The sequence below is a fragment of the Hypanus sabinus genome, chromosome 28 (assembly GCF_030144855.1).
Source record: "Hypanus sabinus isolate sHypSab1 chromosome 28, sHypSab1.hap1, whole genome shotgun sequence".
Taxonomy (NCBI): domain Eukaryota; kingdom Metazoa; phylum Chordata; class Chondrichthyes; order Myliobatiformes; family Dasyatidae; genus Hypanus; species Hypanus sabinus.
Window position 1 is genome coordinate 43800982 of NC_082733.1, and position 19165 is coordinate 43820146.

The window sequence follows — 19165 nt, forward strand, 5'->3', positions numbered from 1 at the left end:
ATTTCCAGCATCTGCAGACTTGCTCTTGTGTTAGGTGGGCCTGTTGAGTGGTGCTGCAACAACCTGGCACTCAAGGTCAGGGGGAGTCAGAAGAACATCAGCCCTCACTGAGGGTTTGGCAGTGGAAAGGGTGAGCAGCTTCGAGTTCCTGGATGTCAGCATCTCCCAGGCCCAACGTATTAGTGCAACTATGAAGGCACAACGTTGGCTAGATTTCATTCGGAGCTTGAGGAGACTTGGTACTTCACCAAAGACTCTAGGAAGTTTCTACAGTTGTACTGTGGAGAGTATTCTGACTGGTTACGTCTCTGTCTGGTGTGGAGGGGCCATTGCACAGGATAAGAAATCTGTAGAGGGTTGTAAACTCAGCCAGCTCCAACATGGGCACTCACCTCCCCGGCATCGAGGACACCTTCAAAAAGCGATGCCTCAAGGCAGTGGTATCCATCATTAAAGACCCTCATCATCCAGAACACGCCTCTTCCCATCACCATGATCAGGAAGGAGGTTCAAACTCAATGATTTAGGAACAGCTTCTTCCCCTCTGCCATCAGATTTCTGAATGGTCCATGATCTTGAACACTACCTCACTACTTATTCTCTTTTTCAAAGTTCAAAGTAAATTTATTATCAAACTACAAACATGTCACCATACACAATGAGAGATTCATCGTCTTGCGGGCATACTCAATCTATCCAATAACCACAACAGAATCAATGAAAGCCACACCAACAGGGCATTCAACCAGCGTGGAAAAGACAACAAACTGTGCAAATACAAAATAAATAATAATCATAAATTAGCAATCAATAGAGCATGAAATGAAGTGTCCTCGAAAGTGAGTCCATTTTGCAACACATTTAATTTTATATTTCTTATTGTAATTTACAATTACTGCAGTCCTGCCCAATATAATAAATTTCATGATAATAAGCCTCATTCTGATTGGGGTTTTGTACCGATGAGAGGTAAGTATTGACCCTGGAATCTTATATTGTCCTGGTCTCCCCTGCGTCAGGGTGACAGAACACACGAGTTTTCAGTATAACCTCCTTTTGAAAGACAGTATCTGACAATACAATGCTCCCCATGAACATGGGGGTGGTGGGCTCGTCTCACAGGCAAAGTTCCTTCCACCGAACTAATGTCCAAACAGAATGAAGAGCGAGAACGAGTGGGCTCCAATCAACCTCCACACAGAAAGGCAAAATAAAGTCAAACACAGCAGAGAAGCTCTGTTCTTGCTCATCTCTGCATAAGTGTGTCATTTCTATTGATAAGACCTTCTATCGCTTGTTGGCTTTCAATGTCTGCTTCTATTAGCATAACTAATGAGCCGATACAAACAAGAACAACTCATAAACATTACTGTTGAAAGCAGAACTAAATAATATTAAGCACCACATTAAGGGCAGGCAGTGCTCAACGATGGCCGGATTTGAAGCGGATTTAATTGACTTGTTTATCATTTTAAATTTCAAATGTGCCCTTTTCCTGATGTACCCATGTAAGCACGTTGGTATATCAGGGCTTGAGCTTGTGTGGTGGAAAGTGTGCTGACTGGCTGCATTACCGCCTGGTACAGGAACACCAATGCCTCTGAGCGAAAAATCCAACAAAAGGTCATGGATCCAGCCCAGTACAACCACTGAGCCCATCTACGTGAAACAGTGCTGCAGAAAAGCAGCATCCATCAAAGATCCTCACCACCCAGACCATGCTCTTTTCTCACTGCTGCCATCAGATAGAAGGTACAAAAGCATCAGGACTCGCATTTCCAGGTTCAGGAACAGTTATTACCCCTCAACCATCAGGCCCTTGAACAAAAGGGGATAGCTACACTCATTCCAGTTCTGGTGTTTCCTCAACCGATGGTCTCACTTTAAGGACTCTTCATCTTGTTATTCCATGCTCTCGTTATGCATTGCTATTTATTGATATTTGCATTTGCACTTTTATTGTTCGTTGATCCTGTTTACAGTTACTCTTCTATACATTGGCTCAGTATGCCCACCAGAAAGAATCTCAGGGTTGTATGTGGTGACATGTATGCACTCTGGTAATAAATTTTACTTTGAACTTGTCTATAGTGGAGCTGTCTATCACTTGGAAAATGGAGCATAAAAATGGAAAGCACAGGACAGGCCATTCGGCCCGCAATGTTGTGTCAAACTAGCTAAAAGACAAATCAAGAACACCCAAATACTAACTGCTCCTACCTACACCATGCCCATATCCCTCCATCTTCCTCACATCCACATGCCTATCCAAATGTCTCCTAAAAGCCTCTAATGTATTTGCCTCTACCACCAGACAGACTATTCCAGGCATCCACCACCCTCTGAGGAAAAAATCTTACCCCTCACCTTCAATGCATGCCCTCTGGTATTTGACATTTCAACCCTGGGAAACCCTGTCCACTCTATCTGTGCCTCTCATAACCTTATAAACCACCATCAGATCTCCCCTCATCCTCCAATGCTCCAGAGAGAACAACCCACGTTTATCCACCTCTCATGATAGCACATGCCCTCTAAACCAGGCAGCATCCTGGTGAACCTCTTCTGCCCCCTCTCCAAAGCCTCACATCCTTCCGACAGTGGGGTGACTAGAACTGTACGCAATACTCCAGATGTGGCCGAACCAGAGTTTTATCTGTTTGCACTGACACAGTGTGGAAGTGCAAGTTGCTCATGCCCCAGACGGAGAGTTCCCATAAGGCAGTGGTAAATGTCACCAAGCATTGCCACAGGAGATAAAAATTAACTTTATGTCACTTCTGCATCAGTGAAATACATTGTTTCTGTTAAATCAAATCAACGAGGATTGTACACGCAGGCGTCTCCACACTTCCAGGGCCAACACACCGCGCCTACGACTCACTAACCCTAACCCGTATGTCTCTGGACCCTGGGAGGAAACCAGAGCACGTGGGGGAAATCCACGTGGTCACGGGAAGAACTTTCAAACACCTTATCAGATAGTGTTAGGAATCACAAACCAACATTATAGCCAGCACGTTAGACCGATTGTGCCAACAGCAACATTATCATGCAAGTATATAAGTGAGCCAGTCCATCAGTCAGATGTCGAGCAACCTCAGAGGAAGGAGCTGCAGAAACCAAGACAGATCCAGCAAAGGGAGGGTGCATCGTGGGGACTGATGCATCATGAGGTTCATGGTGCAGAGGGAGTGAAGCCGAGAGAACAGTACATTGGGGAAGGGGACGTGGTGCAGAGGGAGTGATGTCGAGAGAACAGTACATTGGGGAAGGGGACATGGTGCAGAGGGAGTGAAGCCGAGAGAACAGTACATTGGGGAAGGGGACATGGTGCAGAGGGAGGGGTGCATTGGGAGGAGGGTTTGGGGTGCAGAGGGAGTGAAGCCGAGAAAACAGTACATTGGGGAAGGGGACGTGGTGCAGAGGGAGTGATGTCGAGAGAACAGTACATTGGGGAAGGGGACGTGGTGCAGAGGGAGGGGTGTCGAGAGAACAGTACATTGGGGAAGGGGACGTGGTGCAGAGGGAGGGGTGTCGAGAGAACAGTACATTGGGGAAGGGGACGTGGTGCAGAGGGAGTGATGTCGAGAGAACAGTACATTGGGGAAGGGGACGTGGTGCAGAGGGAGGGGTGTCGAGAGAACAGTACATTGGGGAAGGGGACGTGGTGCAGAGGGAGGGGTGTCGAGAGAACAGTACATTGGGGAAGGGGACATGGTGCAGAGGGAGGGGTGCATTGGGAGGAGGGTTTGGGGTGCAGAGGGAGTGAAGCCGAGAAAACAGTACATTGGGGAAGGGGACGTGGTGCAGAGGGAGTGATGTCGAGAGAACAGTACATTGGGGAAGGGGACGTGGTGCAGAGGGAGGGGTGTCGAGAGAACAGTACATTGGGGAAGGGGACGTGGTGCAGAGGGAGGGGTGTCGAGAGAACAGTACATTGGGGAAGGGGACGTGGTGCAGAGGGAGGGGTGCATTGGGAAGAGGGATTTGTTGTGCAGAGGGAGCAGTGCATCGGGACAGGGGGATGTGGTGCAGAGGGAGGGGGGATTTGGAGCAGAGGGAGTGAAGCCGAGAGAACAGTACATTGGGGAAGGGGGTGTGGTACAGAGGGAGGGGTGCATTGGGAGGAGGGTTTGTTGTGCAGAGGGAGCAGTGCATCGGGACAGGGGGAGGGGGGATTTGGAGCAGAGGGAGGGGTGTATAGGGAAGAGGGATTTGTTGTGCAGAGGGAGGGGGGATTTGGAGCAGAGGGAGTGGTGTATAGGGAAGAGGGTTTGTTGTGCAGAGGGAGCAGTGCATCGGGACAGGGGGAGGGGGGATTTGGAGCAGAGGGAGTGGTGTATAGGGAAGAGGGTTTGTTGTGCAGAGGGAGCAGTGCATCGGGACAGGGGGAGGGGGGATTTGGAGCAGAGGGAGTGGTGTATAGGCTGTGCAGTGTATAAATGGTGCTAAAGAAGAGCCTGGATTTATCAAGTGTCGGTAAGTTCATAAAAATCCCAAGAAAAATTACTTGAGGAACATTACACAGGAGCTGGTTCGTTGCTCCTACACCGTGACTTGCCCAGTGTGTACCATGACCCAGTAAAATCGTTTAATCATTCCCCTTCGTTGCTGCTCTTGCTCCGCGCATCCACAATACACACCAAACCATTAAGCAACCATTGTTACCAATGCTTGTTATTTAGTAAATTACTCCAGTTGGATGCTTTGAGATGACAAAGGTGCGATACAAATGTTCCTCTTTTAGACGCCAAGCTTGTTGGGTCTGTAGGAGGGACCCCAACCACGTTAAACTGTTGCTAAGTTGGTGAGGTCTCGAGGCAATTACACGCTATTCTACTGACACAGTTAAACTTGGGGTGGCTCTCTGACTTTGGCAATTTACTTGCAAACATTTCGTCACCATACGAGGAGACATCGTCAGCGCACCGTGGTGTCCCCTGAATGCTTGGCCTTTATATGTTTATCAATCAGCTGACTGGTCATCATTTTGGGAACTCCGTGAGTCAGGGAGGAAATTGTTGTGCAGTGAACTTCACGCCTGGCGGTCTGGAATTGTGCAGCAAAGTGATTTCCTTCCCCACATCACAACCGAGTTTCCAAAATGACAACCAATCAGCTGATTGATAAGTATATAAAGGCCAAACGCAGTTGACAGCACACTGACGATGTCTACTTGTACAGCAACGAAACATTTGCAAATAAACTGATAAGAACAGAGACCAACTCAACCCAACCATCACCCATATTTCCTGACTTATTTTCACTATTAAACTTTGTACATAATGAAAAGTGAGATGATGTAACGACGACAGGATGCACAAGTTGAAGACCTGGTTGTCATGACACCATCAGGTGCTACAGAATTGAAGTTACCAAGGAGACCAAGGCATTGAATTTTAACATGTGCTCCTACTGTGTAAATTATTCAAGGCTTCCTCTCAGAGATTTTAAAAAACAACAAATTGATAAGACCATTAGACATAGGAGCAGAACTGGACCATTCAGCCTATCGGGCCTCTCTGCTATTCCATCATGGCTGATTTATTATCTGTCTAAGAGGAGACAACCTGAGGCCTTTTCACCAGGGCAGAAGTGGATAACACAAGGGTGCATAATTTAATGGAGAATGGAGGAAAGTATTGGTGTGGGGGGGATGTTAGAAATAAGTTTTTAATCCCCCACACAGAGAGTGGCGGGTGAGAGGAACACACTACCAGAGGGTGGTGGTACAGGCAGATACATTAGGAACACTTAAGAATCTTAGATAGGCACATGGTGGAGGGAAAGGTTACACTGACCTTAGAATCGGTTAAAAGATCAGAACAACACGGTGGGGCTGAAGAGCTTGTATCATTCATTACTATCCCTTTAATATTTTTGATAAGTTTTCGATGTATCAGCTTGGGGTTGAGCTGGCCCATTCAGAGCCTCAGGCATTCAATTAGATCCCTGATTTGCAAGCTGGGATGGGGAGTCTACAGATGCAGTAGACGTGGCGCACTTGGATTTTCAGAAAGCCTTTGACAAGGTGCTGCACATGAGGCTGCTTAGCAAGATAAGAGCCCGTGGAATTACAGGGAAGTTACTAGCGTGGGTGGAGCATTAACTGGTCGGGTGAAAACAGAGAGTGGGAATAAAGGGATCCTATTCTGGCTGGTTGCCGGTTACCAGTGGAGTTCTACAGGGGTCAGTGTTGGGACCACTGTTTTTTACGATATATGTCAATGATTTGGACTATGGGATTAATGGATTTGTGGCTAAATTTGCCGATGATAGAAAGATAGGTGGAGAAGTGGGTAGTGTTGATTAAACAGAGAACCTTGGGTAGTTTAGCGGAATGGGCAAAGAAGTGGCAAATGAAATACAATGTTGGAAAATGCATGGTCATCTACTTTGGTAGAAGAAATAAACGGGCAGACTATTATTTAGAAGGGGAGAGAATTCAAAATGCAGACATTCAAAGGGACTTGGGAGTCCTTGTGCAGGATACCCTAAAGGTTAACCTCCAGGTTGAGTCGGTTGTGAAGAAGGTAAATGGCATTCATTTCTAGAGGTATAGAATATAAGAGCAGGGATGTGATGTTGAGGCTCTATAAGGCACTTGTGAAAACACACTTGGAGTATTGTGCTCGGTTTTGGGCTCCTTATTTTAGAAACGATATACTGACATTGTACAGGGTTCAGAGAAAATTCACAAGAATGATTCCGGGAATTAAAGGGTTACCATATGAGGAACGTCTGGCAGCTCTTGGGCTGCATTCCCTGGAGTTCAGGAGAATGAGGGGGTCCTCATAGACATTCTGAATGTTAAAAGACCTCAGAAGATTAGATATGGCAAAGTTATTTCCCATGGTAGGGGAGTCTAGGACAAGAGGGCACAACTTCAGGATTGAAGGACGTCCTTTTAGAATCAACATCCGGAGAAATTACTTTAGTAAATCTGTGGAATTTGTTGCCATGAATGGCTGTGGAGGCCAAGTCATTGGGTGTATTTAAGGTAGAGATAAATAGGTTCTTGATTAGCCAGGGCATCGAAGGGTATGGGGTGAAGGCAGGGGAGTGAGGATGACTGGATCAGACCATGATTGAATGGTGGAGAAGACTCGATGGGCCAAATGGCCTACTTCTGCTCTTATATCTTATGTTTAGTAGATTGGAGAATGAGAGAGGGTGTGAAGGAAGGTGTCCTTTCAAGTGGGAACTGCAAGTATTATTATGCAAGTACAGATACAGACAGCTGTTTCTGAATACCCCTTCACTATCTCCATCTCAGCTCTGGAAGATGGAATTTACCTCAATAATCCAGACAACAACCAGTATGACGCATTATAGTGCTAGCAAACAGGGTTCACCCTCCACTGCAGTCTGTAAGGAGTTTGTATGTTCTCCCATGACTACGTGGGTTTCCTCCCATATTCCAAAGATATACGGGTTAGGGTTACATCTATGTCAATAACCACAGTCCGAGGGCACTGACACTTCTTACTAACCCTAGCCCGTGCAAACTCCACGCAATCAAACTCTGATCAGTGACCGACAGCTCTGCAAAAATGATTGCTCTCGTTACTACAGTACGGTGCTGCCCTCCCTACTCCAACACCCTGGTGAGATCTCCTGGCAGCCCCGTCAGCCAGGCCACACTGGGGAACACAGGGAGCCAGTGCTGGAGACCAACACGTTCTCCCCCAGGGCATTTCAAAACCATCCACACCCAAACACCAGGTAAAGAACCATGTTCTGTGAAAAGAGGCCGTGGGAATGATCTCAGAAACAGGAGCTAACAGGTTGTAGCTTTGTCATTGGAAAAATTATACAGAAGGAGCCAAGCTCAGACCCTGACTGAGAGTATCTGCAGATTAGTTACACAGGAACACGTTAGTTAGGGGGTCAGCTCCTCAAGCGTGCTCTTGATCATTACTCATTGATTCAAGTTTGATTATTGCTCAATCATACGTGAATATCAACAGGTGAAAGAGCGTTTCTCTGGAGCCAAGGAGAAAAATACACATCCAACAGCACATAGCACAAATATGGTTACAATTTCAGGGCAAAAAAATTAAAGTCACAAAGAGAAGAACTAAAAAGAATAAATGCCAAGTCTCTGTGTGCACGACCAGACTGATGATAAATTGCCCTGGCACAGACAAGAGAAAATCTGCAGGTACTGGAAATCCAAGCAACACACAAAATGCTGGAGGAACTCAGCAGGCCAGGCAGCAACTATAGGAAAACAGTACAGTCGATGTTCTGGGCCGAGACCCTTCATCTGGACTGGAGAAATAAAAAGAGATGAGGAGTCAGATTAAGAAGGTGGGAGGAGGGGAGGAAGAACCTCAAGGTGATAGGTGAAACTGGGGGGTGGGGGCAGGAGGTGAAGTAAAGAGCTGGGAAGTTGATTAATGAAAAAGGTAAAGTGCTGGGGAACGGGGAGTCAGGTAGGAGAGGGCAGAAGGCCATGGAAGAAAGATAGGGGAGAGGTGATAGGCAGTAGGGAGATAAGGTGAGAGGGGGAAATGGTGAATGAGATGGTTACCAGAGGTTCGAGAGGTCAATGTTCATGCTATCAGGTTGGAGGTTACCCAGACAGAACACAACGCGTTGCTCGTCCAACCCAAGTGTGGCCTCATCACGACAATGGAACACTTCCCATTTCAACATATTCCACTTCCCATTCCGACTTATTAGTCTATGGCCTCCTCCACTGTTGCAATGAGGCCACACTCAGGTTGGAGGAACAACACCTTATATTCTAGGCCGGGCATGCTGAGTTCCTCCAGCATTTTGTGTGTGTTGCATAAATTGACTGAGTCCAGCTTGTTCTTCCACCAAGCAAACACAGGAGGGCAGCACTGAGCCACACTGGCCTAGCATCTCCTCCCCTGGGCGACCCCCATGCCCTCAGCCTAGTCCTCACTCGTTCCTTGGGTAGCAGGAAGATTTTCTTCCCGCAGACAGAGACAAGTGTGATTAAACAGCAGGAGTAGTTAATAATCCAGATGAACTTCATTCCCAGACAGCTATGAGAATGTGGAATTCAGTCCCACAGAATGAATCACAGATATTTTTACGGGAAAGGGCCATGGTCAGTGATGTATTTCACAAAAACAGGCCCTTCAGCCCACAACATCCATGCAACCTTTCCACACACCTTCACCAATCTAATTTTCCAGCACAGGACTCTGGCCTTCTCTGCCTTGCCCATTTAACTGCCTGTCTCAGGAAGTGATCCTATCCAATTCCCCCACTACCTCTGGCTGTGCTTTCCAAACATCAACCACTCTGCGTAAAATAAAATCCTCTTAAAAACTCCCTTTCTTTCAAAATTCAAAGTAAATTTATTGCCAAAGCACATGCATGTGACCATATACAACCCTTGAGTTATTTTTTCTTTGCAGGCATTCCCAGTGGGCACCATGGTGGCGCAGAGGTTGGGGCAATCTGGAGTACAATGCTGTCGCCATCTATAAAGAGTTTTACGTTCTCCCCGTGACCGCGTGTGTTTCCTCTGGGTGCTCTCGTTTCCTCCCACAGTCCAAAGACGTACCAATTAGCAGGTTAAGTGGTCATTGTAAATTGTCCCTTGATTAGGTTGGGGTTTAAATCAGTGGTTGCTAAACAGTGTGACAGAGTCAGAGGGATCTGCTCCATGCTGGTATCTCTAAATAAAAATCTTTTAAAATAATTTGTGCAATTCAAACATTTCAGGCTCCAGCACACAGGATGCAGGGGTCGAGGCACAAGTGCATCACCCTCTGCCCCAACCTCCAAACACATTACGCACCTGGTGGGCGATGGGGTGTTGGTGGCTACACACCAGGATATTTTACCATTCCATTGCCGAGATTGTGAAGGTGGACTTCCTGACGTCACCCTGGTTTGAATGCTGGGTTTCTGCTCCTTATTCCATCTAGAGCTTCCACCTGGCAGCAGGAGTTTGTCCTCTCTCTGTCTCTCGCCAGCCCGTCCAAGTCCCTCCACCATATGGAACACCTTGGCAAGTTCCATCCAATCCCCAGGTGTTGAGTTGGAAAGAAGGAATACACCTGGATACTTCTCAGCCGAACAGAATCATCAGGAGCTACACGTTTATACGACGATTCCAACAATGTCAGCTACACTTGGTGGACACAACGTGGGAGGAAAGCAGAACACCCGGAGAAAGTTGCTGTTTAGCAGCAGCGGCACAGTACAACATATAAAGAATTACTCTCACTCACAACAAGGAATCTAAAAACAAGTGCAAAAAGAAAGCTGAATTGCAAGCTAGTTTGACGTTCACTACCGTGCAAATACTGAGGTGGTGTTAAAGACCATTGAGAAATGTGATGGAGGGGACTGCAACTCCAGGGAATCCACAGAGGAGTTCCTCAGGGAACACCTTCCATCCTGGCTCAGACCTGGGGGTGTTTACTGATGACCGAACAATGACAGCTCCTCGGTAAATGAACAGGTCCCTACGATCGCTGGTCCATGTTCAGTCACAGGCTGAGCTAATCAAAGCACAGTATCATTTCTGCAGCTCAGCCACTCACCGCCGGGGGAGGGGGTAATTGGATTCCTCCCTCCCTCCCCCGGGCTTTTCGTGGTTTCCTGCTGTGATGTAGACATTAGTGAGAATGGGAAGCAGGTGGACTGACCAGCACACAAGAAGCTTCCAAAGGCAGCACTGAAACAGCCAGTTAATAATGTACAGCTCTCAGGTTGGCGGAGCAACACCTCATATTCTGTCTGGGTAGTGCAGCCTCCAAACTGATGGCACAAGCATCAATTTCTCTGACCTGGTCATTTATCCCCCTCCCCTTCTCTCTTTTTCCATTCCAGTTCTCCTCTCACCCCTTCTCTTCTCCTCATCTGACCATCACCTCCCTCTGGACCCCTTCCTCCTTCCCTTTCTCCCATGGTCCACTCTCCTCTCCTGTCAGATTCCTTCTTCTGCAGCCCTTTACCTTTTTCCATCTGTCCCCTCCCAGCCTCTCACTTCATTCCCCCCAACCACCCACCCCCACCTGTCACCTGGTCTCACCCCACTTCCTCACCTGCCAGCCTGAACTCCTCCACTCCCCCACCTTCTACTCTGGCATCTTCTCCACTTCCTTTCCAGTCCTGAAGGAAACTCTTGCCCTCTCCACAGGTGCCGCCTGACCTGCTGATCTCCTCCAGTGTCGAGAGTGAGAGTGGTCCTCTGGATTTCCAGCCTTTGTCAGACCTCGTTTATCAACGAGGCACCAGCTCTGTGGTCTGGTTCCGGGATGAGCTCCGAACCAGACGTGGGGAATGATATCAAAAAGGTTTATGCTTCCCAGCGTATGCGTGCTTACGAAGGAAAATGAGGAACCGTCACCATATCCGACTCAAGGGCCTGTGCGTTACCTACAATGGTGTTGTCGGGCTTTCAGGAATATCTCGGGTAAACCAGCTCCCCGAGTAAGTACCACAGTGTATGTTTAGCCTGGGAATTCGATTAGACAGGAGGACATTTGTAGCATCTTTAATGTTAGAAATACCACTGAATTGGGGGGGGGGGGTCTAGGACCAGTGGGCACAGCCTAAAACAAAAATGTCTTTTTAGAACAGAGATGAGGATTAATTTCTTCAGCCAGAGAGTAATGAATCTGTGGAATTTGTTGCCACAAGCGGCTATAAAGGTCAAGTCACTGGGTATATTTAAAGTGGAGGTTGATAGGTTCTTGATTAGTCAGGGCATCAAAGGTTACAGGGAGAAGACACAAGAATGGGGTTGAGATGGATAATAAATCAGCCATGATTGAGTGGCAGAGCAGATTTGATAGAACCATAGAACATTACAGCACAGAAACAGGCCTTTTGGCCCTTCTTGGCTGTGCTTAACCATTTTTCTGCCTAGTCCCACTGATCTGCACCTGGACCATATCCCTCCATACACCTCTCATCCATGTACCTGTCCAAGTTTTTCTTAAATGTTAAAAGTGAGCCCGCATTTACCACTTCATCTGGCAGCTCAATCCACACTCCCACCACTCTGTGTGAAAAAGCCCCCCTAATGGTCCCTTTAGACTTTTCCCCCTTCACCCTTAACCCATGTCCTCTTTTTTTTCTCCCCTAGCCTCAGTGGAAAAAGCCTGTTTGCATTCACGATGGGCTGAATGGCCTAATTCTGCTCCTATGCCTCACGCTGTTGTGAAACCTCTTTGCTCATCTTACCTGACACCCAGAGAGCCCCGTTTAATGTTTTAGCAAAGGATGGCTCTGGGGAACTCGACAGCATTCCCTCACAGGTGCATTAAACTGCTTGGCTTAGCTTGGATCTGGGTGCTCAGATCACTGACATAGGCTTTGAATCCAGACTTGGAACCAAACTGACAATGACCAATGACTAGGCAACACACAAAATGCCGGAGAACTCAGCTTCTTTGGAGGGGAATGAACAGTCGATGTTTCAGGCCAAGGCCCTTCATCAGGACCGGAAAGGAAGGGGGAAGAAGCCAGAATAAGGTGGAGAGGGAAGCTCAAGCCAACGGGTGACAACGAGACCAGGTGAAGAGGGGGATGGAGAGAAGCTGGGAGGTAATAGGTGAAAGAAATCGGAGAGAGAGAGAGGAGAGCGAACCACAGGAGAAAAGGAAGGAGGAAGGCAACCAGAAGGTGGCAATGGGCCACCACAAATGAGAGGAGAAGAGAAGGGGTAAGAAGGAAGCCCCCTTCCTTTCCAGTCCTGATGAAGGGTCTTGGCCTGAAACATCAACTGTTTATTCCCCTCCATAGACGCTGCCTGACCTGCCGAGTTCCTCCAGCATTTTGCGTGTGTTGCTCAAGAGTTCTAGCATCGGCAGAATCTTGTGTTGATGACAAATTGCAGTCCATACTTCTCCACACAGACTGAAAACAACACCCTGAGAGAGATTACAGACAATGTTTTCAAAGTTCCAGTAGATTGGAATGAAAATTTTCGTTGGACCTGAGAATATTGCTACAAGATACAAAGAAATACAATGTAACTCCCTGGACAATGTTCACTGAATGCCTGTCAGTGGGTTTGTTTTCCAGAATTATTCCTTCCACATTCAAAGAATCAGTATCCACTTGATAGATTACTTAATTCCTGGTATTTTCATATTTAACATTTTTTTCCTGATATAAATGTGCACCTTCAAAGTAGTTATGACTTGAAATATCACGTGGCAAACATTCACCAAATAACTCTTGGATTAAGTAATGCTGATTCCTGCTTCAGACGGCTCTCATAAGTAAATATTTTTGTTGCAAATATATCTCTATTTAGAAGCTCAATACAGTCACCTAAACAAACCGATTAACAAGCCTGCTCGTCATTCTATAGGGCCACCAACTGATCAGACTGTGACGATGAAGCCATAAGACATAGAAGCAGAATTAGTCCATTCAGCCCACTGAGTCTGTTTCGTCATTCTGTTACGGCTGGTTTATTAACCCTCTCAACCCCATTCTCCTGCCTTCTCCACCCTAACCAATCAAGAATCTATCAACCTCTGCTTTAAATATACCCAATGATATGGCCTCCAGTCTTCTGTGGCAATGAATTCGACAAATTCACCATCTTCTGGCTAAAGGAGTACATCATCTCTGTTATAAAAATGTCTTATTCTGGGGCTCTGCCCTCATGTCCTAGACTCTCCCCATTATAGGAAATATCCTCTTCAATATTTGATAGGTTTCAATGAAATTCTTCTAAACTCCAGTGAGTACAGGCCCAGAGCTGTCAAATGCTCCTCATACGTTAGCTCCATGTCCCCAACAACCCAAGGTAAGTCTTCATCTCCTTGCTTTATCAAAAAAAAAGTTAAAACCTTCAGAGACACTGCCTCATCCATTCTGAGTAGAACACGACTCCAAATTCTCAACTCCTGGAGAAAATAAAGGGACTTTATCCCCTACAGATACAGCCCAGTCCATCACAGCAAAGCCCTCCCCACCTCCGAGCCCATCTACAGGCACCATCTGCCATCAAGACACAGTTGTGACTTGATCTGTCGGCCCTGTAAGCGCAGCAACACTTGCGGGCTGCCCCCAGCACATCCGCGGACCGCGTTGGTCGTTGATGCAAACGACACTTCTCACTACGTTTCAATGAACATGTGATAAATAAAAATTAATCTCTTGAATCACTGAATCTTCCAAAACACATCTTTAGTAATTGCCAATGAAGTGCAACGCAGAAATGCTACTGGACTCGAAACTATGAGCAGTATCAGGGAAATCAGGCAGGCAGCAGCTAATAAACAGTCAACGTTTCAGGCTGAGCCCCTCCAACCTCTACATCCTCACACAACCACCTGGACTGCTGCAGTAAGACTGTGAACACATGGCCCCCCAGGCACGAACCCTGTGGTACCCCACTCACCCTCAAAGCCCCGGATGCATCATCTCCCTTCACGATTTTACTTCCAACATCCTGGAAGTCCAGTGGATGTGTTAAACGCTACTTTTCCATCATAAACCCAGTGTTCTATAATTGCATCTTGACATTTTTCCCCACTCCCGATGTTACAATGACCAGCCTGTAACCCAGTCCAGACGTTATGGTGACCGGTCCATAACCCACTCCGGACGTTATGGTGACCGGTCAGTACTTCCCTGTTGATCCCCCTCCCCCATGTAAACATTTGCAATCTGTAGACACTGTTCTGGAGTTGGCCCACGTTTGGACAACAGTACAATCACTACTCCGAGAGTCACTTTCTTTATTAGCAACACACAAGATGCTGGAGGAGCTCAGAGGGTCAGGGAGTGTCGCTGGGGGCAAATGGACAGCCTGTTTCCCAAAAAGGGCCTCAACCTAAAACGTCTTCTGTCAATTCCCCGCAGACTTCAGCTGATCTACAGAGTCCCTTCAGCATCTTGTGTATTGCTTCAGATTCCCACGTCTGCCGCTCCTAGCGTCCCCACCTTCTTTATTACCCTGGGGCCCCCGACTTTAAGACCCGCACAACATACCCCTTAGTAATGCTGAAGGCTTCCGTTCCTCCCTCTCGACAGAACGGTTCCCTGTGATACCTGGGACTCTATTTGTGTTTCCCTTCCGAAAGGCAGAACCGGAAAGTAACACACAAAATGCTGGAGAAAATCAGCAGGTCTGGGCCCAGAAACGTTGACTGTTTATTCATTTCCATAGATGCTGCCTGACCTGCTGAGTTCCTCCAGCATTTTGTGTGTGTTGCTTTGGATTTCCAGCATCTGCAGAATCTCGTGTTTACCAAATGATACATTTAATTTTCCTTATTTCCATCTGGAATTTCTTCTGTTCCTGATCTTTGCTCGATCCTCCAAACCTTCCTCATCTCCCTCTGTAACCTCCTAGAGCCCTACACTCCCTGCAGCCTGGTGAACGCCAAGCTCCGGATCCCATCCCCGGCACCAACCTGTGCCCATACTCAGAGCCCCCTCGCCCCACACAAGGATCCGCGGGCCTGGGCTGAGTGAGGGCTTCCCTTTCCCAGCGGGGAGTGGCCCGGAGTCACCGTGGTAGAGGTCGCTTCCATGGGCGGGGATCGGCAGACACTCCCGGCCCGCGTCCGCTGCTCACCGAGGACCTGACAGCGTTCAGAGGAACGGGGCAGCCCGTCTCATTCATTGAGAATGAGGAGAGCTGGCCTCGCCGCCGCCGCCGCCATCAGCACTATTTATAAACAGAATTGGCTGGAACCGAACTCTTACTCTGCGGAAGTGGTGCCGTTGATCGCGGATCCATCGGGACTCGGGTGCAGCTGAATGGGTCCCGGCTTCTTCTTGGGCATGCTGGCCTAGAGGCTGGGTCCCGGCCCAGTCCGGTCCGGGCTGCGTGCACACACACGTGGGCTCAGAGAGTCTCCCCTGCCTCCGCCGACCGCTCCCGTCCCCGCTGCCACCTCCGCCGTGCGCGGCTCTCGGCAGCCTGTCGGCCGCGTCCTGATGCACTTGAACGACGGGGCCGGCCGCACACAGCGTCTCACCGCGCCGATACAGATGTAACGAGGTGCCGCCGCCCGATTCTTTGTATCCACATTCCCCCCGCCTCTGAGCCACCCGGAGCGGGCTGCGGAAATGCGTCAAAGCTGCCGGAGCGAACCGCACGGCGCAGGGGGTGGAGAGACGCTCCTCCACCAGGAAATGAGTGCCTGCAGCTGGGCAAAGTGGGGAAACAAACGGGCAACTTCGCTTTGACAAAAGGGCAGGTTGGAACTTCGGAATTCCGCGGCTGGGTAGGCAACTGTACAAAGCACGGACTGGATGGGCCGAAGGGCTGAGGCGCTCCAGCGCTTGCCAAACCATATTCACGTTGCAGTTGTTAAAAAAAACAATTACAACCCCTCAACCTTCAGGCTCTTGAATAAAAGGGGATAACCACACTCAAAACTCATTTGCCCCATCATTGAAATGTTCCCACAACCAATGATCTCACTTTAAGAACTTTTCTCATGCTCTCATTATTTATTTATATTCGCAGTTTGTTGCGTTCTGCACTCTACTTCATCTTTCATTGATCCTGCTATAGTCACTATTCTAGGGATTTGCTGAGAATGCCCGCAAGGAAATGCCTCTCGGGGTTGTATGTGGTTACTTGTACGTACTTTGATCGTAAATGTACTCCGAACCTGTAAATCAGGGAATTATCGTGGGCTGGCAAGCGAGTCCGTCACCTCACGTTCCAAGCACCCAGCGTGTAACGTGCAGTAACCCCGCTCCACCGGGCAGGCTGCTCGGCACAGGTGAGGTATCTAACATCGCACCAGCATCTCATCACCATGGTGGACGGGGGGCGTGACGCTGTTGCCATTCGAAATACGACGGTGGGAATTTAAAATCGAAATGTGACCTTTCACACCCTCGCTTCACCTTTCAGAAAACAGTACTGAATGACTTGGCCTCATGAACTCCACAGATTCATCAGGCTCTGGCTAAAGAAATTCCTCCTCATCTCTGCTGGAAATCTATTTTGAGGCATGTGCCTCTGGTCCAAGACCCTCTATTGGAATCATCCTCTCCACGTCCATTCTATACAGGCCTTTCCATAGTCAATAGGATTCAATGATATCCCCCCTCATTTTTCAAAACTCCAATGCTATCAAACGCTCGTCATACGTTAATCCTTTCATATAAGGTGCTGACAAACTCAGGCGGTCAGGCAGCATGTATGGACAGTCAATGATTTGGGTTGAGATCTTACACCAGGACTGGAAGAGGGGCGGTGGCCAGTATTAAAAGGTGGATGGGGGAGTGAGATGTGGGGCAAGAGTTGTCAACATCCTAGCTGCATCCACTGTACCGGCCAGGGTCTCCCAGTGGCCAGCTATTTGAATCCCACGACCTACTCCCACACTGACATGTCACAGTGAGCATCGGCACCAACTGAACCCAGGTGCGGAGGAACAACGGCTCCCATGCAGAGATGGAAACTGAAGTTTATACATTTCACAAACAACAATGTTGGAGACACGACCGGGTGACACTGCAAGGTGAATCATTCGAAACAGAAGGGGCCCGCGCGCAGTGAGCACTTATCGGGAGTCTGCTTTAAAAAATCACAGAACATTGCAAACGCATGTCAGTCACAATAATCTTGACAAGATTAAACAGAATTACAAGGGCTTGACGACTCTAATTAAGGCAACAATAAATAAATAGAGGTGCTCGAGAAACCTCAGATCCCAATGATCCATATTCCACAGAGCTCATGACAGACATGTCTGCGCGCAGCCTCCTCTACTGTCTGTGCACAGCCTCCTCTACTGTCTGCGCGCAGCCTCCTCTACTGTCTGCGCGCAGTCTCCTCTACTGTCTGCGCGCAGCCTCCTCTACTGTCTGCGTGCAGTCTCCTCTACTGTCTGCGCGCAGCCTCCTCTACTGTCTGTGCGCAGCCTCCTCTACTGTCTGTGCGTAGTCTCCTCTACTGTCTGTGCGTAGTCTTCTCTACTGTCTGAGCACAGCCTCCTCTACTGTCTGAGCACAGCCTCCTCTACTGTCTGTGCGCAGCCTCCTCTACTGTCTGTGCGTAGTCTTCTCTACTGTCTGTGCACAGTCTCCTCTACTGTCTGCGCGCAGCCTCCTCTACTGTCTGAGCACAGCCTTCTCTACTGTCTGTGCACAGTCTCCTCTACTGTCTGCGCACAGCCTCCTCTACTGTCTGAGCACAGCCTCCTCTACTGTCTGAGCACAGCCTCCTCTACTGTCTGCGCGCAGCCTCCTCTACTGTCTGAGCACAGTCTCCTCTACTGTCTGAGCACAGCCTCCTCTACTGTCTGCGCGCAGCCTCCTCTACTGTCTGTGCGTAGTCTTCTCTACTGTCTGTGCGCAGTCTCCTCTACTGTCTGAGCACAGCCTCCTCTACTGTCTGCGCGCAGCCTCCTCTACTGTCTGTGCGCAGCCTCCTCTACTGTCTGTGCGTAGTCTTCTCTACTGTCTGTGCACAGTCTCCTCTACTGTCTGCGCACAGCCTCCTCTACTGTCTGTGCACAGTCTTCTCTACTGTCTGTGCACAGCCTCCTCTACTGTCTGCGCGCAGCCTCCTCTACTGTCTGTGCGTAGTCTTCTCTACTGTCTGTGCGCAGTCTCCTCTACTGTCTGCGCACAGCCTCCTCTACTGTCTGTGCACAGTCTTCTCTACTGTCTGTGCACAGTCTCCTCTACTGTCTGCGCACAGCCTCCTCTACTGTCTGTGCACAGTCTCCTCTACTGTCTGTGCACAGTCTCCTCTACTGTCTGAGCACAGCCTCCTCTACTGTCTGAGCACAGCCTCCTCTACTGTCTGTGCGCAGTCTTCTCTACTGTCTGTGCGTAGTCTTCTCTACTGTCTGTGCACAGTCTCCTCTACTGTCTGAGCACAGCCTCCTCTACTGTCTGCGCGCAGCCTCCTCTACTGTCTGCGCGCAGCCTCCTCTACTGTCTGTGCGTAGTCTTCTCCACTGTCTGCGCGCAGTCTCCTCTACTGTCTGCGCACAGTCTCCTCTACTGTCTGCGCGCAGCCTCCTCTACTGTCTGCGCGCAGCCTCCTCTACTGTCTGTGCGCAGCCTCCTCTACTGTCTGTGCGTAGTCTTCTCTACTGTCTGTGCACAGCCTCCTCTACTGTCTGTGCACAGTCTCCTCTACTGTCTGTGCACAGTCTCCTCTACTGTCTGTGCACAGTCTCCTCTACTGTCTGTGCACAGCTTCCTCTACTGTCTGTGCGCA

At 48.6% G+C, this 19165-nt stretch overlaps 1 protein-coding gene across 1 annotated transcript in view; it reads right to left on the bottom strand.

Annotated features, from left to right (window-relative positions):
* map2k1 (mitogen-activated protein kinase kinase 1) overlaps window positions 1–16062 on the bottom strand; it is a 43671-nt gene extending 27609 nt beyond the window's left edge. The window contains exon 1 of the mRNA XM_059953073.1: window positions 15676–16062. Coding sequence (XP_059809056.1) covers window positions 15676–15755 — 80 coding nt within the window. The 5' untranslated portion in view covers window positions 15756–16062. The remainder of the gene's footprint in view (window positions 1–15675) is intronic.
* Between the last annotated feature and the right edge of the window lie 3103 nt (window positions 16063–19165).